The sequence below is a fragment of the Meles meles genome, chromosome 2 (genome assembly GCF_922984935.1).
Source record: "Meles meles chromosome 2, mMelMel3.1 paternal haplotype, whole genome shotgun sequence".
In the NCBI taxonomy this organism is placed as follows: Eukaryota; Metazoa; Chordata; class Mammalia; order Carnivora; family Mustelidae; genus Meles; species Meles meles.
In genome coordinates, this window is record NC_060067.1 from 171,139,506 (window position 1) to 171,157,359 (window position 17,854).

The window sequence follows — 17,854 nt, forward strand, 5'->3', positions numbered from 1 at the left end:
ATCTAAAATGGGATGAGGCTTATGCACTCTGGCTGTGTTCCTGGGTATGATGGTACTCCTAGAGATAATCATGTATAATCATGAATACGTATTTTCTCATAGGATGCCCCTGCTGCTGCTCGACAGCAGTTCTACACTGACATGTACTGTCCAATCTGTTTACACCAAGCGTCCTTCCCTGTGGAAACAAACTGTGGACATCTTTTTTGTGGTAAGCAAACAATGCTATATTTGGGAAAAGTGACTCTTTTAGACCAAGACCCATATGTTTACATGGGTTAGATTCTTAATTTTGTCACATTTTGTATTACATGAATGGGGTAGATGTCTTCTGATACCCTGCTGTACTTGTTAGCCACTTTCATTTAGTGTCTGTGAGCTCAGCGATTAAAAAGCACTAGTTGTTCAACTTCTCAATAAGCAGAAATGTGTTTCTTTGAATGGTAATTCAAGTATATGTATACGAAGAGGAATCCACTAAATCCCTCATGGTGTATCACTTTTCGGTTGTCTCATTTATTATTCATCCTTCCCAAGGCAGGGAAGTTCTGTTAGGACCCTGCCCACGACCTTCCCTTTAGCCCTCTTCCCTCCTTTTTACCCTGCATCAGCACAAAAGTTATTAGCCCTTTTTTTTGTCATGACCTCAGAGGGTTAGTTAGAGAGAATGTTGAATGTAGAGCATACAGTAGGACAGGAAGGGAACATAGATTGCACACTTGGCTTAGTATCAGTAAGGGGTGCTTTCTACCTCTGGGGTGTTTTTCCTGACTCTCCAGAAAGACTTCATAAAGAATGAGATACTACATAGTCAGTTCTTACTACGGTCATATGAGATTGAGCGAATCAGTTTATTGCATGCCTACTATGTGCTGGACACTTAACATACTTCATCTCCTTGAGTCCCACATATGAGGGAACTGCAGCTGAGTTAAGAAATTCTACAAAAGGTAACCCAGCTGCTAGGAGAAAGCCAGATTTTAAACGTAGGCCTAACTTCAGACCCAGTGGTCAGTTCTACTATGTGATTAGTAGCTTCTACGACTACTCTTTACTTACATTTATCCATTCACTAAATCTGTTTTTTTTTTTTTCAAGATTTTATTTATTTATTTGACAGAGAAAGCTCACGAGTAGACAGAGAGGCAGGCAGAGAGAGAGGAGGGAGCAGGCTCCCTGCTGAGCAGAGAGCCTGATGCCGGGCTCAAACCCAGGACCCTGAGATCATGACCTGAGCCGAAGGCAGAGGCTTTAACCCACTGAGCCACCCAGGCGCCCCCCCATTTTCCATTTTAAGACAGTTTAAAATGTAGCATACAATGATCCTTTAAGTTTCTTTTTCCCCTTTGTTGTTTGAGTTTATATGGAATTACTAGGTATATAGTGCTATTATTTACACTTGGGGGTGACATAAATAATTTGAAATCCATATCGTGCACTGCAGGGTTTCTATACCTGTGCTCCTTTAGTAAACGCCGACCAATCTCATTATTGCATCATCCATTAATTTCATCCTCTTCCCTAAGATAGCTAACAAGTTATAAAACACTCATTTCAGTGTCTGTCTTTGTCTGTTGGGAATGCTAATGAGCTGGAAAATCATGAAATACCAGATAGAATTAAATGGCCATCAGAGAAAACAGATGCTTTTCCCCTTCTCAAACCTCTGGTAGATATTCCTAATCAATTGGACATTCTTTCTGAGTCTGGATACAGCCTCAGCCATCCTTTAACACAGTACTTGAGGCATGTGTTAGGAATCAATGAGGTTTGGCAGGCTAGATGGACTCCATTTGCCAACCCAGGCTTAGGTAATTCACTGAGTGGATAAAAGATGGCAGTATTGCAGTATTGTGTTCTTGGTTTCTGGGTCTGAGGTAATTGGGTAGATTGGTTCTGATAGCCTGCTGTACTTGTTAGATACTTTATATACTGTCTCTAGGTTCAAAGATTTAGAAAACTAGTCATTCAGCTTCTCAAGAAACAAATGTGTTTCTTTGAATGGTAGTTCAAGTATATTGATACTACATATATATAAAAGGCACCTTAGCTTAGTTCCTGTATATGGAACTACAGTTCTTTCCCTTTACAGTGAGCTAAGAAAAATAGCAACAACAGACTTCATCTCACTTACATTTGTAACCCACACTGTTTTACTTAATTCTTCAGCAGTCTTATGAAGTGTTATTCCCATTTTACAAATAAACAGACTCTGGGAGATTATGACCCGGATTAAAGTCAATGAGTCGTCTTCTCCCACCATCTTATTTAGGTGGATCTCTCTTTTTATGGGGGGAAAGTTGAAGAAAAGGGAAAACCTTGAGCAATATCATAGCAGATGTGTGTGAACTGGAGCATTTGATTTGCTGGACCGTAGTTTTTCTGTGCAGTCAGTGGCCGTTACATAATTTGCAAAGCAAGGACACCTGTACTCCAATTTGTAGGAAAGAGATGTGGAATTAAATTAATATATGTCAAGACACATTGAATTTTGGAGTAAACAAGTAGTAGATAGAGCTGAGGCATCATTACGGATGTTAATAATAATACTAAAAAGGTTTAGAAGTTTTGTTTTCATATAGTTTCTGTGTGAAATTAGGTTGTTCAGATTAATAAATATTATCTAACAGCACTCGGAGAGTAGGAAAAGTTACCAGATATTGTTTGGCTTTTAAATTCATCTTTAAATCATCATACCTGTTTTTTCCCATAGTCACTGTAATGTCCAATGTGGATAGCCTTTGCTTAGCCCCTTGGTTTGCTCACTGTTCTCCTCAGAATGTCATTTATTTCTACTTCTGGCATTTGCTCCTTTCTATTCGTAATACTGGGAGCATGCTCCTTTCTGTTTTCTATATCTAAATCTTACCTAACCTATAAAGTTCAGTTCAAATCCTTTCTCACTTACAAATTACTCTCTGCTGCATCCCAGAGTTCTCCCTCCCTATATTCCCTTTGTACTTAAAGTTAATAATAAACGGTTGCGATTTAACTATCTTCTGATTGATTTCACTATGTCATCTTGGTCTTCTCAATTTGACTGTCATCACTCATTCTAAATTCTGGACATTAATTTGATCTGGAAGAATCAGAATAAGGAATTCCGGAGGGCTAAGCTAGGTTGCTAAGACAAGAGTAAGGAAACAGAAAAGATCCTGGAGGCTGGAAGCACTTAATTCAGGTTCACAGTGGGACCGGGATTGTCTGAGAAATAGGTGTTCTGCAGAGAAGAAATGAATTGACCCCTCATACATCAGACAGTGTTGTTGTTTTTTTTTTTTTTAATATTTCTTTATTTATTACAGACAGACATCACAAGTAGGCAGAGAGGCAGGCAAAGGGGTGGGGGGGTGGAGCAGGTTCTGCCGAGCAGAGAGCTAGAGGCGGGACTCTATCCCAGGACCCTGAGATCATGACCTGAGCCAAAGGCAGGGGCTTAACCCACTGAGCCACCCAGGTGCCCCTGGACAGTGTTTTAAAATATTCCTTCTTGGGACACTTGGGTGGCTCAGGTCATGATCCCAGGGTCCTGGGATCAATCGCCATGTGGAGCTCCCTGCTCAGCAGGGAGCCTGCTTCTCCCTCTCGCCCTCCCTGCTTGTTCTCTCTCTCTCTGTGTCAAATAAAATCTTTAAAAAATAAAATATTTCTTCTTTTGTTAGTGGCCTGAACTTTAGTGCTTCTGCATTTAGCTTACCTGCTACTTTTTGAGGTCTATAAACTCTACCTTAAAGCTGTTCTACTGTTCATGAACACCTTCTAGCAGAAAAATGAAATTCATCCACTACAAAAGTTGGTTCTATTATTGAACTGGATTATAAACTTTATTAGGTCAAACAGCATGTAATCTTCGTATCCTCTGGTTCTTAATATTATTATTGATACCACTATAATTTGGCTTTCTAAATTCTTTTCTTTTTTTTAAGATTTTCTTTATTTATTTGAGAGAGAAAATGAGAGAGAGAACATGAGAAGGGGGAGGGTCAGAGAGAGAAGCAGATTCCCCATGGAGTTGGGAGCCTGATACGGGACTCGATCCCGGGACTCTGGGACCATGACCTGAGCTGACGGCAGCTGCTCAACCAACTGAGCCACCCAGGCGCCCCTGGCTTTCTAAATTCTTAAAAAAATAGAAGTGGTATTTTTGTAACATATATACCAAATTTGGAACAGAAAATTTATTTATACTGTGATTTGTTGGTTGTTATGTTTGCAATGATGTTTATTTATTCAACATAGGAAGTGCAATATTTCTATTAAGGCTCAGCATTGAAGCTGTTAATATATGCTTGCTTTGGATTATATAAAAATGTCTATATCTTAACTAGTAGTTTAAATAAAAATATTTTCAGTGGCTGGAAATTATTATGAGATTTAAATTTGCCTAAAGAATTGGTTGGATTGGGGCACCTGGGTGGCTCAGTGGGTTAAAGCCTCTGCCTTTGGCTCAGGTCATGATCCCAGGGTCCTGGGATAGAGCCCCACATCAGGCTCTCTGCTCAGCAGGGAGCCTGCTTCCCCCTCTCTCTCTGCCTGCCTCTCTGCCTACTTGTAATTTCTGTCTGTCAAATAAATAAGTAAAAATCTTAAAAAAAAAAGAGTTGGTTGGATAAAATAAAAAATATTTTAAAATAACATGATATTTCAAATATATGAATAAAAATACATGAATGTATGAATAAATATATGAATATATGAATAAAAATATATGAATATATATGAATAAAAATATATTTCAAATATATGAAATATAAAAATATTTCAAATATATGAAACTTTCTGAGGATTTATGGGCCTTGAAATTAAAACATCAGTATTAATGGTTTTTTTTCCTCATTAGGTACCTGCATTATTGCATACTGGCGATACGGCTCATGGCTTGGGGCAATCAGTTGTCCAATCTGTAGACAAACGGTAATGTTTGTATCTAGACAGCATCATTTATGCTAGTTCATATTATAAATTTTAATAATTTCTGTATCTACTTTTGAATTGTTTTGATTTTTTTTTAAAGTTTTTACTTAAATTTCAGTTAGTTAACATATAGGGTAATAGAAGTTCCTGGTGTGCAATACAATGAATCAACACTTCCATACAAGTGCTCTTCACAAGGGCACTCCCGAATCCCCATCACCTATCTCACCCATTCCCCACCCACCTCTCCTCTGGTAACCATCAATTTGTTCTCTTTAATTAAGAGTCTGTTTCTTTCTTTGCCTTTCCTTTTTTCCCCCTTTTCTTGTTTTGTTTCTTAAATTCCATGTGTGAGTGAGATCCTAGGGTCAGAGATCCTTTCTCTGACTTATTTCGCTCAGCATAAATACTCTGGCTCCATCCATGTCATTGCAAATGGCAAGATTTCATTCTTTCTTATGGCTCAGTAATATTCCACTATATATACATGCCACATCTTCTTTATTCATTCATTAGTCAGTGGACACTAGGGCTCTTCCATAATTTGGCTATTTTAAATAATGCTGCTAAACATTGGGGTGCACGTATCCCTTTGAATTAGTATTTTTGTATTCTTTTGGTAAACACCTACTAGTGCAAGTGCTGGATCAAAGCTTCTGTAATGTTACTCCATTATTTTTTTAATGTCTTAAAGACAGCAAAAAAAGGGAAATACCTTTCTAAATCCTTCAATTATAGTAAAAAACTGGTATGAATCCTCCCCAAAATTCTAGTAAGTCTTTGTTGTAATATCAGCAGAGGAATAACTGAACTAGCTAATCAGGCTTAACCAGATATTTCCCCTACATATAAAAAAATGTTTTCCCCTTTCAGTTTACTTTTAAGCTGCCCTTCTCCAGTGAGGGTATAGATAGCTTTATATGATGAACAATAGTTTTTTAAAATGTGTCTTTTGGAGACATATCTATATTACATGATCAAGAACAGATCAGACTATTTTAGTTAGTATAGGAGTAACTTCGGGGGAGATGATAATTTTTATATACATATACTGAAGACTGAAATGTCAGCACAGATTTTCTCAATTTCTTTGACAAACTGGAAAAGCAAAATACTGAAAAATTGGAGAAAATGAAGTTCTTAGTTTTTTAGTTAGTAAATATGGTGAAATAGAACATTCTATCAGTTGTATACAGTTTTTTCATAATTTTCTATATACTTATTTTATTTTTCATTTAAAATAAATACCTACCTTTCTACTAATCAGTTATGAACACGTAAAAAGATAGCAGCTCCTTAGGAAGTCTTCCACTGTGCAAGGTGAAGTCCAGAAAGGATAGAGAGCTTTCAAGTAAAGATGTCAAATTGAATACATGTATTTACTTTTGCTTGGCCACCCCATTAAAAGAACAGGACATTTTGTAAAGGCATAAACTCATGGAGACCAAAAAATGAAACAAAATGGTAGAAAAGGCAACAATTTTTCTAAAATTCTTTGTAAACTATAACAGACATATAGAAAAGCACACAAAACATAGAAATACTGCTCATTGAATTATCACAAAGCAACACTTCAATAATCACCACTCAGATAAAGAAATAGGAACTGGCCAACAGCCCCCAGAAGCCTCCTCAGGACCAAATCTCCAACCCCTCCTTCCTCTCCTAGAGGCAACTACTATTTGACTTCTGTGATAAGCATTTCCTTGACTTTCTTTAATGGTTTATTACCTTAGCATGCATCTCTAAGATTACTGTCTAGTTTTGTCTGATTTTTGGACTTTATATGAAAAAAAAACCATATAGCATGTATTGTCACACACAGACACACATACCCTTTCAGCCTTGTTCTGGCTATCCACTCACCCCCATCACTGCCTCATTTTGTGGTGTGGAGAGGGAAGTTCACGGCTTTATCTTCTTTCCCCCTTGCTTCTACATTCCCAAATTCTGCCTCTTTCACATTTGACTTTGTATCACATGGCAGGAGGAAAATTGGTGGAGTTTTTTTGTTGTTGTTGATGTTGTTTGTACTGCTTCTCTGGCTGATTTGATTATATGAAATAAGTCCATCACCAGTGAAATTTATTTGCTAATACCACTTCTCATAATCGTTAGCCATCTGCCAGCAATACTGAGACTAGGCCATAGGTCTAACATTAAAGAATTAGTTCCACCACCTGTCCCCTCTTCTTGGCTCTATCTATGGCTTTTCATAGGGTATATATGAAATATATATATACAGGTGATATCCTTTTGACCACCCATAAATTGCTAGAGTCCAGAAGGGTAGAGATAAAATTGTTTCCGTAACTATAGAAGAATTCATCCTGGAAGTAGGACAGGTGGCAGGTACCCGTTCCCCACCCTGTTCGCTGATGCAGTACTCGGGCAGCTGCACCTGACTGCACCATGCTCACCACTTCTCTTCCTGAACGCATACACTTATATACCAGTGGCCCGAGCTGCACTTTAAGGGCCAGCTTAGGTTTCCAGCTTTCTGGGCACCCCAGGCAGAAGTCCTTATTCTCAAGCAATACTCTCAAGCAACTTGTAACAGGTCTGCCTCCCCTTCCATCTTGGGTGTTGTAGTTGGCAAGGGGCAGGGCTATGTCTTCGGTTCTGGGGTCCATGTAGCTTGTAGTACAGTGCCTGGCCCACAGTAAGTGCTCACTTACTATTCATTGCAAGGTGCATTTTTATTCGCAAATTTGTGAAAAGAGGCTGTGTACCTGCTTTCCTGCCACCTTGCTCTTCATCACTCCTTTGCTTGGCTGTTTGGAAAGCATCTGAGTAGTGGGAAGGCCTGGTTTTACAGCTGAACTGAGGAAGGATAAAAACAGCTAGATGATTTAAACCTAAATCTTCCCATTTTTATCTCCTCACACAGTGACCATTTCTTTAGGCATTGATATATTTTTAAATGTACTTGTTTTTCAAGATACTGTCATCTTAAGATTACCTCAGTATGGTCCTGGGACACTTGTGTATCTTTACTTCTACCATAGAGGAAACCAGGTTAAAAGTATTACATTATATATTAGTATCAAGAATTACCTTTTTTGGGGCATCTGGGTGGCTCAGTGGGTTAAAGCCTCTCCCTTTGGCTCAGGTCATGGTCCCAAGGGTCCTGGGATCAAGCCCCGCATTGGGCTCTCTGCTCAGCGGGGAGCCTGACTCCCTCTCTCTCTCTCTGCCTGCCTCTGCCTACTTATGATCTCTGTCTGTCAAATAAATAAAAAAAATCTTAAAAAAAAATTACCTTTTTTGATAATAGTAGGGATGGGTGCTTCAGAGTGGGCTCCTGCCATAACTTAATCTCTGTATTATGTTTGGTAGTGTTCAAAGATACTTCAAATACCAGTGAGGTTGAAGAATAATGATTTTAATCACAAAACACATCCCTAATTTTTCGCTCGCACAATAATAAACATATATTTTTATATTACTTTGCTCATGAATATTTTCTCATCATTTGTTAGCCCAGAGCATTACTGACTTTATCCCGAGTGTGAACTGGAAAATATTAGAACCAGTGTTTGCTTGAGGTACCCATTTGCTTTTATGGGAATTCAAATTACATTTTACATTGGATTTTATTATAAGGCAATGGTACCTTACTTTCCTCCCCATGTTGCTTTTATTTAAAGAAATAACTGAAAAAAAATAAAATGAGTGAAATATAAATTTAGAAGCTTTTCTCATTCTATTGAATAATAACACAAAATGAAAAAAATTAATGCTACAGAAAAGTCTAACAGTGTTGTTTTTGTAACATACAGGTGACTTTACTGCTAACAGTATTTGGTGAAAATGACCAATCTCAGGAGGTTGTATCATTGCGTCAAGATATTAATGATTATAACCGGAGATTCTCAGGGCAGCCCAGATCTGTGAGTATTGTTATAGCAGGTGCGAAATTAGAGTATAATGATACTTCTCTTCGGTAAGGTGATATTTACCAACAAGTATTCTTTACCTATAAAAATTCTCATTGTTTATGTGTGTTGGGTAAAGTTTTAACCTTACTCGTTGTCGTCAATCACTGAGTTAAATCTTTCCCAAGGACTACAGTTTTCTATCTTCAAAAAAAAAAAGGCATTAAGAGTCTTTATGAAGGAGATTACAGGGAAAAAAAAATTGGAGGGAAATGTGAAATTACTGACTCATGTGCAAATCTAAAATAGGGATTGTCTGATGAGAAACTTACAACTAAGAACTTCTGGAGAGTTTTACAATTGTGTTTTCCACTTTTTTATTTACCCTGGGCTTTCTCTTTGAAATGTTTCCCTAACTAACTCTAGGTGTTGGGGAGGTTTTTTGTTATGTCCTTTTAGTTACTCAAAAACATTTGATTTTTAAAGAACACATTAATTTTACGATTGACATCCTGCCCCCCAAAAAAGGCATTTGTTAGATTAAAAAACTCTATCACATTTTATTGGCTTATTCCAGTTTTTTCAAAATCTAACAAAGAATTCCGGAAGTGTGTGCACGACTAAGTATGTACTTCAAAGATCAGAATATTCTAAGTACAAATTTATATGGAAAGCCTACATCTCTCCTCTGAGATCAGAGCATACGTCTGAGTGCTTGGCTTACATCTCCGCTTGGATGTTGCACTGGCATCTCAAACATGATATGTACGATATTAAATTGCTTCCCTACTCAGCTTGGTGTTTTCTTTTCTCAATCTTACTTAGCGGTTTTGATTTCTTCCTTTCCCTCATTCTCCTCATCTGGTATATAAATGAGTTGTATCATTTCTTTCTCATTTGGGGAGATCCTCTCATGTTTAGCTCATAAAAATGTCCTATGTCTGTAGCCATCATTCTAGCCTAAGCCACCATCTTTTTTTGCTTAGGATAATTGCAAGTAGCCTCTTCACTGCGATTTTTTTCTCTGCACAGGAGCCCGAGTAATATTTTGAAAACATAAGACCATGATGTTCTTGTATTTTAAAACTTCCAGTGGGGGTGCCTGGGTGGCTCAGTGGGTTAAGGTTTCTGTCTTCAGCTTGGGTCATGATCCCAGGGTCCAGGGTCCTCAGCAGGGAGCCTGCTTCCCCCTTTCTCTCTCTGCCTACTTCTCTGCCTACTTGTGATCTCTGTGTGTCAAGTAAATAAATAAAATCTTGGAAAAGAAGATGAAGAAGAAAAAAAACTTCCAGTGTTTTGGAATAATGTTTCAACTCCTTCCTGTACTTACAAGGCCCTGCATGACCTGGTTTCCCGCCTCCCAGGCCTCACCCAAAATGCCTCACCTCCACCAGCCTCCTTTCAGCTCTTGAAGCGCACTCGGAAGTCTTCCCATCTTAATGCCTTCACACATGACCCCTCAGTTGGGAATGCTTGTCTCTCTGCTCTTCTCATGACTGACTTCTCATCCTTTAGGTCGTTCTTAAATAGACCTTCCTAAGAGAGGCTTTCTCTGATCAACTAAGGTATCCTCTATCACTGTCCTCTGCACCATTCTTTTGTAGCATTTGTCACAAACTATACTCAAATCTTGTTCATTATCTTTCTCTCAGTAGACTAAAAGCTTCATGAGGGCAAGGAATGTACGTATATATTCACTGCTATATTCTCATCGCCAGTTTCAGTGCCTAGTATACAGTAGGCCCTTAATATTTGTTGAATAAATTCATGAGTTATCTTTAAGAGTTGATACTACTACTGTCAGCCAAGAATATTGGCTATTAAAGTGCTTCAGTACTAAATACTTGTGTGCTCTCGTGCTTCCTCGCACGTATTTCTGATATGTGGTGTTGATATTGAAGGGCATACAGTTTCAACTGTTGTGGATAAAGGTAAATCTTCTAGATGTCTAAACAAAAAGAAAACTTAATCCAATCACTGGTGTCCCGGACCCACAGTTATCCGGGGGCCTCTTCTTTTTCATCCAGCAACTCTTTTTTTTTTTTTTTTTACATATCCTCCAGTGACATCTAGAGGATGATTCTTTGAAAATAAGCATGTTCCAAATTCAAGACCTACCACTGAACTTAAAAATAAAATCATTTTAAGATATTCATTCCTGTTTTTAAGTGTGAAAGCATATCATTGCTCAGTTACTAATTTTTGGTGGGTGTCAGATATTTGATGAGTAAGAAGTCCTGGTAGGTGATGAAATTACAGTATAATAGAGACTTCTAGCTCTTACTTTGATATTTCCTCATCCAAAGTTGGAGCAAGATTGTGATTAATATACAGATATTTCTTAATAACCCATTTCATACTTCTTGTCTACTTATTACAGATTTTATATATATGTGATACCATATGAGAAGTGAACGAACAGTTCTGATAAAGGACAGAAAAGTATTCAAAAGATATACTGGCTGGTCACTAGAATACTTAAAATAATTTACCATACACTTGTGAAAGTTGTGCAGCTGTTTTGCTTTAAATGTGAAGTTTCTCCTATAAAGAATAGAAAGTTAACATAGGAACTCATTCTAAAAAGACCATTTTGTGTTTTTTGTGACCAGTTTTCCAAAAAGGATTTACAAGATCTCCTGGTGGAGTTTATAGAACTGCTTCCTTATCACTTGCTCAGTTCTTCCCTTTTCGTCTCCACTTCCCTCTCTACTTACATGGCACTCATGAAACAAACAAAATATATACTTGGACATAGTGTAATTATATGGATTGTTAATTAGAACTGAGCTGTGCCCAGTGGAATTACCACAGGAAGTGACTTTCTTCCTCTGATCAGTTTCTCTGTATCTACCAATACCTGAGAAATGAGATAGTGAAAGAAGTTATGTTGAGAAGTCATGGTAGTTCATTACTACAACCAAACAGACTACACAAAGAAAATGCAAAATTTGCAGACAGAGGGTAAACTAACTTGCTCAAGATCATACAAATAGATACTAGTACTCGTTTGTTAACAGCTTTATTTAGATGCATTTTACACAGCATGAAGTGCAACCTGTCTAAAATATATAATTCAATGCTCTTTAGTGTATTCAGAGTAAATATAAACTAGTTATTATAATCTAATTTTAGAATATTTTCATCATCCCAAAAGCTTTGGCATCCCTTCCCATTCTCCCCTTTCCTGTCCCCTCTCCCCAGTCCTTGGTAACTACTAATTTACTTTCTGCCTCTATAGATTGGGCTAGTCTGGATATTTCATTTCATTGAAATGGGATCATATAATATATGGCCTTTTGTCTCTGGCTTATTTCCCTTAGCATAGGTTTTTCAAGGTTCATCCATGTTGTGATATATACACCAGAACTTCATTGCTTTTTATGGCCAAGTGATACATTACATTTTGTTTATCCATTCATCAGTTGATGGACATTGGAATTGTTTACACTTTTTGGCTATTATGAATAATGCTTCCATTCATATTTGTGTACCAGTTTTTGTGTGGACCTATGTTTTCATTCCTCTTGGGTATTATTGCTGGATATTATGATAATTCTGTTTAACACTTAGAAGAACTGCCAAACTGTTTCCAAAGAGGTGGTTCATTCCCACCAGGAGTGTGTAAGGGTCCAATTTCTCTGAATGCCTCGATTTTCAAAAATTTATGTAATTTGTTAAATTTCAGCTGTGAAAATTATGCTCACTTATGTAAAAACCTGGTAATTGATGTTTTTGTACATATTTGGAAGCTTAATCATTTTCATAAAGATAGGGTCTGGTATTCCAAAAATCTTTGAGGCAGTTAGTAATTCGCTTCAACTCAAGCTAAGCCAAATAAACATCCTAGGAAGGAATCTGTTTCATTGCTATTCTTAGACTATCAAAGCCATCCAAGTTAATGTGTCTTTAAAGTATACCACTTCTATGTTGTCTGGCAATTTATAAATGTCTATTGTATACTGTATCTCTTTTAGTTCTTAATAGCCCTTGTGACACATGCTTGGTTAGTTGTTGTCGGATCTCAATTTGGTTAAACCAGTTTCCCCCAGGTCACCTGACTACCAAAAGATTGACTTTGAGTTTAAGCCCAGACCCAGCTCAAGCCTCAGTCTCTAATCCTATATACACTAAGTGCTTCATTTGGTTTATTTTATTAATTCAAATTAGAGAGGACTTGAGTTACCTCACTATATCCTATATTTTAAGTTTGTTGACATTTTAGTTGCTTTTCAGTTATCTGCAGTAGGATCAATCGTGTAAGAACCTAGTTATCAAAGAGCTGTTTTCAAATAAAATGTGTAACTACAAAATATATGAAACTCATTAATTCATGTTAACCGAGTTTGCACATTGTAAGAAAATTATATTATTTTGCTATCTGACATATTAGATGACTACTCATATTTTGTTCTTCTCCCTATCAGATTATGGAAAGAATTATGGATCTACCCACTTTACTGAGGCATGCATTCAGGGAAATGTTTTCAGTCGGGGGCCTTTTCTGGATGTTCCGCATCAGGATAATACTTTGTTTAATGGGAGCTTTTTTCTATCTTATATCACCTCTAGATTTTGTACCTGAAGCCTTGTTTGGAATTCTAGGCTTTCTAGATGATTTCTTTGTCATCTTTCTGTTGCTCATCTATATCTCTATTATGTATCGAGAAGTGATAACACAGAGACTAAACAGGTGAAAAAATGTGAGTTTACTAAAATATTTCAGCCAGTGTGTGAAATCAGACAGAAGGGCCGATGGCGGTATACAGCATTTGAATATTATTTTACAAGCTTAAAACCACTGTATGACAAACATTTGATTTCATTTGGCAAATGCCTAGCAAGATATGACTGGAATTTTTACATTACAGGTTCTAATATTAAGGTTAGAATTATAATAATTTATGATTATATCTTGATTCTGTGTTGTCTATAAAGTCTCTGGAAAAACTATAGAATTATATAAAAGGGATGATTTTATATGTTTTTCTTTTTCCAAAAATTAGATTAATTGGATGTATAGTAAGATATTGTTTTATAGTTTATCCAATTATCCTTCTCAGTGTGTACCTATATGATAATATATTGCTATGAAATGCATCTAATTATTTTTGTTACAATAAAATGTTGTACAATATTGGGGGAAAGTCACTGTGTCTTTTAGTACTAGCTACGTTTCATGCACTTAGCAGCAGTTAGGCTTTGTCATCCTAATAGAGTTTTTTGCTATGAGCTCAAAGTGAAAGAAAGAACTTGAAATTTATAATTTGATTTCATGTTCTGGTTTATAAGACACTTCTTAATCAATAGAAGAATTAACATACAAGACATTTATCTGCAGTCAGCACACATGATTTTCTCAGTTGTGAAATTTAAACAAGAGTTTGGTACTTTTATAGGAGTAATACATAAAATAACTTGTAAAGGGAAATTTTTTTCAGGAATTCCTGTGAAACTTCAAACACATAGAAGTTTGATGCATTTCTGAGGAAAGTAGATTTTCATGGCAATGAGCATCAAAGACCTTGGGAGGGGTATAGGAACACTTTAAATTTGACAAGAGAAATTACTAGTGAGCTATGTCCAACAGAATGGACAAGTTTGGTTTTCTCTTGTCAGAAAACTTTTGTAATACCATCCCTAGATGGCAGCATATAGCCCGAATTCCTCAGGTCTAACACAGAATGAGCAAATGTTGTCTGAGGCAATTCAGTAAGAAAGTTATCTTGCTTTTTTTGATGGCTACAACATAAGTACCTAACGCTCTCATCTGCAGTTTTTTGTTTTAGAAGAATCAAAACCACATGTGGTATCAAATCCTAACTCCCTCAGCTGGCACTGCTCATCTGTGGAGTGGACAGCAGGGTAATCCATGCCAAGGGGTCAGTGTTGGTTCTGTCACCTTGCAGTCACTGATAGTCATACTGTCCATTCATGTATTAGCGAGCTTCGTTATGTATTGATATGGAGGGAAAACCCAAATCTATTATGTTCTCTCAAGTTCATCAGGTTAGTCATCAATTAATAAGATGCTGAATGAATATCCAGAACAGTATTTTCTAATTTGGGTGGAGGACAAAGCTGTTGCTTGTCATAGAGAAAACAGTAATGCCTAATTATAGCACATTATAATTAAAGGATTTCTCGCATACTTGACATCTTATCCTTAGGACAGTTGTGTGAAAAAGGCAGGGCATTGCCTTCCTTTTCATAGATGAAACCCATATGTTACAGGTGAAAGTTTGGTCTGAAGCCATCAGAAATAAGTGACTAAGCAGGTATTAGACTCTTAGTGAACTTGTTAGTACGGATTCAAATAGATGTGAAGGTTATGAATAAGGGAAGCAAGAGAGAAACTGGGATCCTTGGGAAGTCTCCAGAACACACTGGAGTAGCATCACTTAGGTGATTCTAAGAGGAAGGGTCTAGAAAGGTTACATATCAAGATTTCATGAATCTTAATTCTACACTTCCAAATCAAATGTCCAGTATGGTGGCATGCTTCATAGGGAACATTTCAGCTGCAATCACCAAGTTGAAAAGCTAATGAGTTGACTTTGTTATGCCACCATTTACCAGATTAGAAATGGATTTTTTGCCAATTACAAATTTGGTGTGGGGCTATAGCAATGTCATTTTTTAAAAAAGGATTTAATTTTCTGCATGTATTCTGCTTCAAGTGTCGCGTTTCTAGTTACAATTTTACTGTAATAATGGGAATTCCGTCTAAGACTTTCCCTGTAGGGGTGTACTTTACCAACTTTTGTAACATACAAAAACGCTATATAATGTGAAGTCTTATTAAACTGAGAAGGGAACATGTGGACATCTCAGAGTTTTTGGCCTGCTTATTATGTCATCCTTACTGATCACTGAAAATAAACGTGAAAGAGATCTGAGAAAGTATTTAAAGTGAGTAGAGTCGATCAGTGTTCTAAACATCGTAGTAATACTTCTATGATTCAGTTAGATAATATAAATCAAAGGAACAATTTGGATTTTTGTAAACTGTGATATTGTAACTTTCACAAAAACAGATGGTCCAGCCCCAGGGGCAGAAGATAACTTCGGGCAGCTGTGTGGGGAACAAGATGGTGGAAACAATTATTCTAACTGTCCACCAAAACAGTGGTTTCAGCTACAATTCTCAGCATTTGAGAGCAACAAGGGACTAAAGGACTTTGTCAGTCCCTGTGGCTGTGCGGATACAAACCTCACAGGGCTGTTTTCGGTGGACTGGTGGTTTGGTTCAAACTTTGTGACGTAGGTTGTCAAGCAATTACTCTTTTGAATAAAAACAACATATCTAAAATGAAAAATTTGTGTTATATTCCTGTTTAATATTGTTTGCTTTAAAATTCAGAACTCCTGAAATAGTGTTCAATATGATTGTTACAATGACTTTCTTTTTCACTAATGAACATTCAGTGTCTCATCACATTTCTAATTAATTATGCTTAGATATTTTATTTATTTTTTTAAAGATTTTAATTTATTCGACAGACAGATCACAAGTAGGCAGAGAGGCAGGCAGAGAGAGAGAGAGGAGAAGGCAGGCTCCCTGCTGAGCAGAGAGCCTGATGCAAGGCTCCATCCCAGGACTCCGGCATCATGACCTGAGCGAAGGCAGAGGCTTTAACCACTGCGCCACCCAGGCGCCCCTATGCTTAGATATTTTAAACTGAAAAAGTAGAAATGTTTTTGTTTTTGAGGAATATTATTTAATCTGGGCAATCTATTCTGGGAATAAAGGTGGAACTGGAATTAGAATTTAGGCTTGTACCCTGATTCCCCACCCCTATTTCTTTTGAGTATATATTTGATAACTGAAATGTTGCCTTTTTTTAAACTTATTTTTAAAACATTTTAATTCCAGTATAGTTAATATACAGTGTTACATTAGTTTCAGGTATACAATATAGTGATTTAGCAATTCTGTGCATTACTCTGTGCTCATCATGATAAGTGTGCTCTTATTCCCCTCACCCATTTCACCCAACCCCCCACCCATCTCCTCACCCATCACCAGTATTTAAGAGTCTGGTTTCTTCTTTATCTTTTTTCTCTGTTTTGTTTCTTAAATTCCGTATATGAATGAAATCGTGGTATTTTTCTTAATTCCAAATGTACATTTGTAATGTACATTTAATATATGTTCTAGATCCATCCACGTTTTTGCAAATGGCAAGATTTCATTCTTTTTTATGGCTAGTAATATTCCATTATATATCTATACCACATCATCTTTATCCATTTATCTATCAACGGACATTTGGGCTGCTACCATATCTTAGCCATTGTAAATAATGCTGCAGTAAACATAGGGGTGCGTGTATCTTTTCGAATTAGTATTTTCATTTTCTTTGGGTAAATACCCCAGTTGTGGAATTACTGGGTCGTATGGTAATTCCATACTGTTTTTCACAGTGGCTGCACCAGTTTGCTTGTCCACCAGCAGTGCAAGGGGGTTTGTTTTTCTCTACTTCCTCAGCAACACTTGTTTCTTAGACTTTTGATTTTAGCCATTCTGACAGGTGTGAGGTGGTAACATCTCATTATAGTTTTGATTTACATTTTCTTGATGGTCAGTGATGTTTGAGCATCTTTTCAGTCTGTTGGCTATCTGGATGTCTTCTTTGGAGAAATGCCTCTTGATGTCTTATGCCCATTTTGTAATTAGACTATTTGCTTTTTTGGTGTTCAGTTGTAGAAGTTTTTTATATATCTTTGGTAGTAACTCCTTATTAGACATATCATTTGCAAATTTCTTCTATTCAGTAGTTTTTTTTTTGTTTGTTTTATTGTTGTTTGCTGCATAGAAGCTTTTTATTTTTATGGAGTTCCAAAAGTTTTCTTTTTTTCTTGCCCTAGGAGACCTATCCAGACAAATGTTGCTACAACTGCTGTCAGAGAGACTCCCACCTACTTATTCTCTTCTAGGATTTTTATGGTTTTAGGTCTCATGTTTAGGTTTTAATCATTTTGAATTTATTTTTGTGTATGGTGACAGAAAGTAGTCTAGTTTCATTCTTTTGCACATAGCTGTCCAGTTTTCCCAACAC

General features: G+C 36.9%; 1 protein-coding gene across 7 annotated transcripts in view; it reads left to right on the forward strand.

Moving 5' to 3' along the window:
- Nucleotides 1-16,110, forward strand: part of RNF170 (ring finger protein 170) — a 45,921-nt gene extending 29,811 nt beyond the window's left edge. For all 7 annotated transcript variants that reach the window (XM_045997883.1, XM_045997880.1, XM_045997878.1 and 4 more), the window contains 4 exons: nucleotides 103-211; nucleotides 4,841-4,914; nucleotides 8,697-8,807; nucleotides 13,220-16,110. In XM_045997883.1, coding sequence (XP_045853839.1) covers nucleotides 142-211; nucleotides 4,841-4,914; nucleotides 8,697-8,807; nucleotides 13,220-13,489 — 525 coding nt within the window. In that variant the 5' untranslated portion in view covers nucleotides 103-141 and the 3' untranslated portion in view covers nucleotides 13,490-16,110. The remainder of the gene's footprint in view (nucleotides 1-102; nucleotides 212-4,840; nucleotides 4,915-8,696; nucleotides 8,808-13,219) is intronic.
- Nucleotides 16,111-17,854: the final 1,744 nt, after the last annotated feature.